This window comes from Halyomorpha halys, unplaced genomic scaffold (assembly GCF_000696795.3).
Source record: "Halyomorpha halys isolate HHAL.00 unplaced genomic scaffold, Hhal_1.1 Scaffold65.1, whole genome shotgun sequence".
In the NCBI taxonomy this organism is placed as follows: domain Eukaryota; kingdom Metazoa; phylum Arthropoda; class Insecta; order Hemiptera; family Pentatomidae; genus Halyomorpha; species Halyomorpha halys.
The window spans coordinates 394372-402372 of NW_027109066.1; the positions used below are offsets into that span (position 1 = coordinate 394372).

Below are 8001 nucleotides of genomic sequence, written 5' to 3' on the forward strand. Positions count from 1 at the left end.
TAATAAAAATAATAGTACTAATAAAATAAAATAATTTAATGAATAAATAAGTTAAAAGACACAATTCGACAGGTCCATTATGTCGCACTAGTTCTGGCGTGATTTGATAGTAGAAATAATGTCTGTGGACTAACAGTCTCATAAACTGCTACGTTTAACTGTCGTATTTATAAGCCTTAGCAGTGAACTGTGGCATCATATCAACCTTACTAACTGTAATTGCGATCGGCGGGAAAACAATTTTCTTTTACATTTGCCACAAACATAGTCTGCCTGGATCCCAAAAAATAAATCCACCACGAACCCCCAAAAAGCTGGTAGTAACGTAGTAACCGTGATATAGCATGAGTTTTGTTAGTATGAACGTTACCCTTTTTTTTCCTATTTACGTACCCACTTATCTAAGTGGCCCTTTATTAATATCGATTTTTTTTTATGCTTACTTGTCGGAGTAAACGATCACTTTCGAGGATTAGTGTTTTGACTTACTTTAATTTCTATCTATGAATTCGTCCACCTGGATTAGTAAGTATACATTTTAGTTGATTAACGTGCTTCATATTTTTAAATTAAAGTTTTATCCAAGAATCGATAAAATTTAAACTAATAGTTATGTTAGTCTTTCATATGATAATCATATAACTATGATGAGTTATACGCATCTAATTTTTTTTTTTTATTTAATGTAATTTACAACTGTACAATATAATACAATAAGTAAATATGTTGTATGTTTCATATACACTTGAAAATTTTGGGAAGGAACCACCCATTGGTGGTACTTCAAACGTTAATTTAAATTAGAAGGTCCCGTGGCCATCTTCTTTTCAGACGCCTCGTAGGATTATCAGAGATTGTTAAGGATGAAAGATTAAGAATTAATGGGTTAGGATGGTTAAGGAGTTTGGAATGAAAAGACGCATATCTGTTTTGGGCCAATTTTGCAACGAATGGGATCTTAAGGTCTTTGTGAATGAGTTTATTTGTAACGTAATAAGGAGCATCAAGGATTTTATGTAGGATTTTGGATTGGATGCGGGAGGAATTTGATGGTTTGGTGGAGCCCCAGAGCTCAATTCCATATGTTCAAATTGGTCTGATTATCGTAGTGTATACTAATTTTTTGTCGCATCTAATTTACATTTAGATATTGTTTACTCGTCATCGCTTCATTTCTCCGTCTTAATATTTGACAGGAATTTAACCAATATAAGTCCCAGTAGAATACATTAAAGGCATACGTAATCTTTAGTTTAACATGTTAAAGCGGTATGAAATGGAAAAACTCGTGGTAAATGTAGAAATATTTCCTTCTTTTACCATGTTAAAACGATATAACATATAACGTGGTTGAGAGTCTGTTACTAGGTCTGTTAAATGGAGAATGACTGTTTTGTTTGTTGTTGTGTTTGGTTACTTGCTCGTAGTTTGTCTTTTAATTGTGTTCGTATTGTTTTGGATCTTTTTATAAAAAGTAATGAATGACAATAATAATAATACAAGGGCCGCCCATAGCTTAGTGGTTAAGACACAGTCTTACCACTTTGATCTCTATTGGCGGTGCCGGTTCGAATCCGGCCTGGGACGTTGACTTTTTTCATTGAGTTGACGGTCCCACAAAATGGAGAACTTTGACCCCCAACCATGGTTAGGCAGTATAGGACTCCAATGGGAGTCTTGGCCGAAAAAAAAAAAAAAAAAAAATAATAATACAATGGCAATCGTCAATTAGCTCATGTTGATTCTCTTCCCCACAAGTTAGATCAACAATGCACTAAATTAACAAACTTTCAGACTAAATTACTTTAATCAAAATTTAGAAGTAAACAATAACATGACGTTTTGGAAGGAAATGTTATAAAACAAGTTGCTCAGAAAATCCGCTAGCAGCTCTCATGCATTTAACATGACTTTAAATAGGGCTGTTCACAATGCTATACTTATAACATTTAACATAGTAAAATATTTTACATTTAACAGATCATGAATACCTCTATTAGGAATATTCATGATTTGTTAAATGTAAAACGTTTTACCATGTTAAATGTTATAAGTATAGCATTGTGAGCAGTCCAATTTAAAGTCCGTGTTATATGTTAAATGCAGAGCAACTCCTAGCGGATTTTCTGGGCAACTTGTTTTGTAATCATCATGAGGTAAAGAAATCTCCAGGACATTTTCGTCATATCATCGTTCATCTTTCCCTCTCCTAGTTTTTTCCTATTACTTTATTGGAGGTTAAAAACGTTCAAAACAAAAATAACACAAACCAAAACAAGTTGCCCAGAAAATCTGCTTTAAACAAAGAAATACAAGGGGCGTTTAACTTCATTATTTTCGTGATAAATCTAGTAATAAAATAGTATATATAATAGTAATTAAATAAAATAAGACCTGGGCAGAATAGCCTGCATGAAGTATTTTTCTAAATGTTTGGTTCAAAAATTGTCCTTGAGGGTGGCCGAAACGTCGGACTTATAAAATGAATAAAAATATTTTGAGATTAAAATGGATAATATTTTTTTTATTTAAACTTTATTTCCAATTTTTTATTGTTGTCATTCCTAAATTTAAGAATAATCTTACGAATTAACGTTAACCAACTTCAGTGGAGAACTTTATTTTTATTATGCTATTTAAATTGCTTCAGATATATTGTAATTCCGTCTGGTACGAAATTCTTACACTTTCAAAATCTATTTCATAGTGATATATATATATAATAATAAACAAAAAAACTGTACCATTAAAACTCATGAAGGGTGCGGAGTTAACTAATTAGTAGGGAGGTACTGATTCTTGAAGAACGGTTGTGCAAGAAGGTGATCATAAATGATACAGTCTCTAAGAAAAAGTATGAATTAGTACATCAATATCACGGTCTCAAATATCGTGAAAAATCAAATGAAAGTCAATGTTTTTTTGTTTTTTTTTAATAATTTATTTATTGTTATTTACAACTGTATATACAACAAGTAAATTTGCTGTAGGCGACATAGTGACATGATACAAACATGTCGAGAATCTACCCACTGATAAAACTCCAATAACATTTCTAGAGGAGAAGATCTCGAGGCCATCTTCTAAAGTCAATGTTAGATCAAAATTAATAAATCGATCCTTCCCGAGAAACCCGCCCCCTAAGAACTAAAATTAGGTTCAGTCTCATCTTACCTTTTAAACATTCATTAAAAACGAGTACCAGGGGTCTTTGAAAAAAAAAAAAATACACGCTAATTTTCAATTTGAGCCACTTTTTCAATTTTGCTGTTGTCAAATTTAATTTATTAATTAAATACTTAATTAGGTGTTGGTTGTTGGGTGTCCTTGGAAGTTTCCCTTCGATTATTTTTACTGTTGAGATATCCTTCAAGAGATTTTGTACTACATCGACCATTGTACTCTCTATTTTAAAGGTAACACAAGCAAGGCTACCTTAGAGTGGAGTAGCGGGTTTAACAGTGTTACTCCGTTTAACAATTTTATTTTTTTAACAAATCCCACAATCATGGACAATAAGTATAAGCGTTCTAATCTCTCATTCATACCGAATGTACAAACTGGACTAAAAAGACGAGAAGAAAAAAAATGTAAATGATAACAATAATAATAAAATAACTAAATAAAAATACAATATACAGAAGATAAATTAAATCGATATAATAAAAACTGATTAGATAATAACAAAATAGTTTATACACAAGATAGAGAATACTAAATTTAAGTAAAAATAAAATAAATACATATAGCACCTTTTTTTTTTTTTTTTATGACCCACTTCTTGGATATTTCTGACTTACGGGAGGGTTATCTAGAGGTGACCAACCTATTATAATCATGGTTGGGGGGGGGGGGGAGTCCAGTTCAAAAAAAAAGTCCAGACACCAAAAAGTCCCCCCAGGCTGAATTCAAACCTCCGCCGCCCGCAGTTCTCAGGTTGCAAGGACCTTCGCCTCACACATTTCCATCTATAAACAATTTACGTACAGCTCTAGGAATTCAAAATCAAGGTTTGCCACCCCAGTGTGAAAGGCAAAGAGATCCCAGCGCTGAATGTTCGAAAATTCCTGAAATCAGCGTGTTCAAAATAAACGAACCCTTCATCTTTATAGCATAGATTTATTTATATGATGTTGGCTAAGTTATAGTAATATAATTGGAGAAGTTTGTCGGGAGGTGCGATCAGCAAAGAACAACATAAATAAACAAAACCATATTTATTTATTTTATGCCGACGTTTCGACCTGAATTTCAGGTCTTCATCAGGGGTTATGGCGTAGAAGGTAGGCCTACCTAACTCCAGTTACAAGCCTACCTTCTACGCCATAACCCCTGATGAAGACCTGAAATTCATGTCGAAACGTCGGCATAAAATAAATAAATATGGTTTTGTTTATTTATGTTGTTCTTTGCTGACCGCACCCCCCGACAAACTTCTCCAATCATTAATCTACGGTCAACTATACTAACTACACCTCACGATAATAATATATATGAGAGTGTACATCACTGTGTAAAGATACTTTATATTTTACCTCAAACAGTTATTATATTATAAGATGATTAATGTTGACAGATAAGCGATGAGAGCGTGGCTTCTGGTCGTGGGGTGCTGCCTCTGGCTGGCGGTCAGCTTGGCCACTCCCGTCCCCCCCAGCTCGGCCCCGGAGCCGCCCCCCGCCGACCGGGCCTCCTCCAGGCAGAGCGCCGACCCTGTCCAGCCCGTGGCCGCCGCCCCGCAGGAGGAAGACGACGACGACGATGACGACGATGATGATGACGTCGACCTCGACCTCGGAGATGATGATGATGACGACGATGATGATGACGCAGCCGACGATGATGATGACGATGACGATGATGAGGATTACTTCGAGAGGTTCTTCGATGACATCCTTGGAGGTAAGCTAGTAGCCGATCCGTCCGGTAGATAGCAGGCTAAGGCTCAAACTGTTAAGTGATTCCTAATTATGCCAAGCCAGGCCCCATAGACTCATTCCAAAAGATTAGTTAGGGCGTGTTCACCTCTTGTGCGAGCGCAGTGAGCGTATATCGATCTAATTAGAGTAGTGAAAATATTATTTTATAGCATGGATAAGGTTTAACCTATATAATGTATTTATTTTTGTAAAATGCTAATTGGTTTAATTAGATCATAACTATCGACTTTGCTCACTCCACTCGCTCAAAGGATGCACAAGCCACAACGGATCCTTTTAGTAACAGTAGGGGCTCAAATTCACAATAAATATTCAAAATAAACAAGATTGACGTTAATAAAAACAAAAAACACACAACTTCTCAAAAATCATAGCAGAAATAATTAAACATACAACTCATAAGGTTTACAGTGGAGTGTTTTATGTCAATCTTCACCGACAGCGTTCGTGGCTTCACAACTGCTTAATGGTTCTGCTTACACGTTTGAGATGTTTGTGCAAGCGCCTGTGATACAACCACAGTGTTGTTGTGTGTCCAAGTGTCCATTGGACAAATTTTGTGTTTTAATAAATTAAAGAATTTTAACGCAACCTTCAGAATCAATAATTAACTCAAATTTCAGATTTTATATCGATACATATACATTCTATCGATTTTGTTTAATTACATTGTGGCTAATCTTAGTGATATATTTTTGATTCAATATAGTACAAATATATATTTAAAAAACTGTTTTGTGTCTGGAGTTTAAATTAACAATATCTGATAAAAAGTCTATAACGGAAATTTAAATTATGGATTATTTAGTTTCATTTGATAGTTCTATGAGTTTGTTGACAAACATGATATGAATGATAGTTTTGTTTCTTTTTAAACATAAAGAACATATTATTGTTTTAAATTGCTAATTTAAACTGGATAATCAAAATAAATCCTAACAAATCCCATCAGATCACCTTTACCCTCCGCCGTAAACCTCTACTCTCATGCCCTACTGCATCTTGACAAGAGACTTACTTGGAATCCCCATACTAGACTATAAGAAACTGCTCTTATATTTCGATTACTACAATACCTACTTCACAACCGCTCTAAACTTCCCATTTAATATACAAAAAAAATTATATGCTTTGATAACCAATTGAGACCAATTTGGACATACGGAATTGAGCTTTGGAGCTTCACCAAACCATCAACTTCCTCCTTTATCTAATCCTTACAATCTAAAATTCTGGATGCTCCTTATTACGTCACAAATAAACTCATCCTTAAAGACCTCTACATCCATTCCGTTACAGATTTCGTCCGAAATAGATATGTGTCCTTTCATTCCAAACTCCTAACCCACGAGTTCTTAGTCTCTCGTCTTTCACTATCCATGATGATCCTCCGAGGCGCCGAAAAAGACTATGGTCACGGGACTTCTAATTCAAATTAATAAGCATCACCATCGAGTGATTCTTTCCTAAGATTAACAAGTGTTCGAAACTTTCATCAAATTTACTTATTGTATTTTTTTTTGTACAGTTGTAAAATTCAATAAATAAAAAAAATTTAATGTGTTGTAGTTAAAATTGCACGGACGCTGTTTACACGCGTTTTTAATTTTTTGTATAGATCAATTAATTTTTTTTATTAATAAACACATTTTATTTAATCCAATCCTTGTAAAATATTTAAGACACAGAACAGGAACATGATTCAGTGTAAACACTTCACCTTCCAAGATTTGGCCCCGGGACTCAATACAGCTTCCTACACCTTTGCGAAGTAGGGCAGTGGGTAAAGCACCCTGGGTTCCTTTTCTGAACGAATCCGGTTCGATTCTAGTCCCGGTACACTAAAGTTTCTCTTGGCGTTGGGAACATGGTAGTTACCACAGTTTCTCCGTTAGGTAGAGGTCAAGGTAATACCTTCTCTCAGTACAGGATACGTCGACAAATGATTTTAAAATTGTTTTTTGGGGGGTTCTAAATCTTTTATTATTTAGCTAATAAGTTTATTAAAGTAAATACATTATTAAACGAAGTAACGAATTAGGTAATTTCCTTTTTGTTTTTCACCCATAGCTCATAAACAGTGTGTCCTTTCGAATGAATTATAATATAACAAGTTCAACAATATTATATCTTGCTTCAAAAGGATTCCATAATATCGTAAACTTTAAACTCCCCAAAAAATAAATTTTTTTTGTTTTTATTTAATGAAAATTATAACTGTACAAAATAAATAGTATTAGAGATTTAGTTTTAACATTCTTCATGGTACCTTTTTTAAAAAGGTAATTATTTTAACATTTTACAATTTCTGTTAGAGATAAAAAAACGTTACGTAACACACGGTATGACTCTAGGTCAAGCACCAACATTTATGTACTTGTAAGGTATAGGAAACCACATCACATTTCTGTACTTGTGAGGTATAGGAAACCACATCACATATTTGTACTTGTGAAGTATAGCAACCCACATCACATTTCTGTAATTTTGAAGAATAGAAAAACTACATCACATTACTCTACTTGTGAGGTATAGGAAACCACATCACATTTATGTATTACTGAGGTATAGGAAATTACATCACATTTTTGTACTTGTGAAGTATAGAAACCCACATCACATTTCTGTAATTTTGAAGAATAGAAAAACTACATCACACTACTCTACTTGTGAGGTATAGGAAACCACATCACATTTATGTACTAGTGAGGTATAGGAAACCACATCACATTTTTGTACTTGTGAAGTATAGAAACCCACATCACATTTCTGTAATTTTGAAGAATAGAAAAACTACATCACATTACTCTACTTGTGAGGTATAGGAAACCACATCACATTTTTGTACTTGTGAGTTATAGGAAAACCACATCACATTTCTATACATTTGAGATATAGAAAATCACATCACATTTATGCACTCTGAGGTATGGAAAACTACATCACATTTCTGTAGTAGTGAGTTATAGGAAACCTCATCATATTTATGCACTCTGAGATATGGGAAACCACATCACATTTCTGTAGTAGTGAGGTATAGGAAAGCACATCACATTTCTGT

At 34.0% G+C, this 8001-nt stretch overlaps 1 protein-coding gene across 1 annotated transcript in view; it reads left to right on the forward strand.

The window, feature by feature from the left end:
• The window catches only part of LOC106692667 (germ cell nuclear acidic protein), a 71919-nt gene that overhangs the window by 9788 nt on the left and 54130 nt on the right, over positions 1 to 8001 (forward strand). The window contains exon 2 of the mRNA XM_014438752.1: positions 4577 to 4902. Coding sequence (XP_014294238.1) covers positions 4584 to 4902 — 319 coding nt within the window. The 5' untranslated portion in view covers positions 4577 to 4583. The remainder of the gene's footprint in view (positions 1 to 4576; positions 4903 to 8001) is intronic.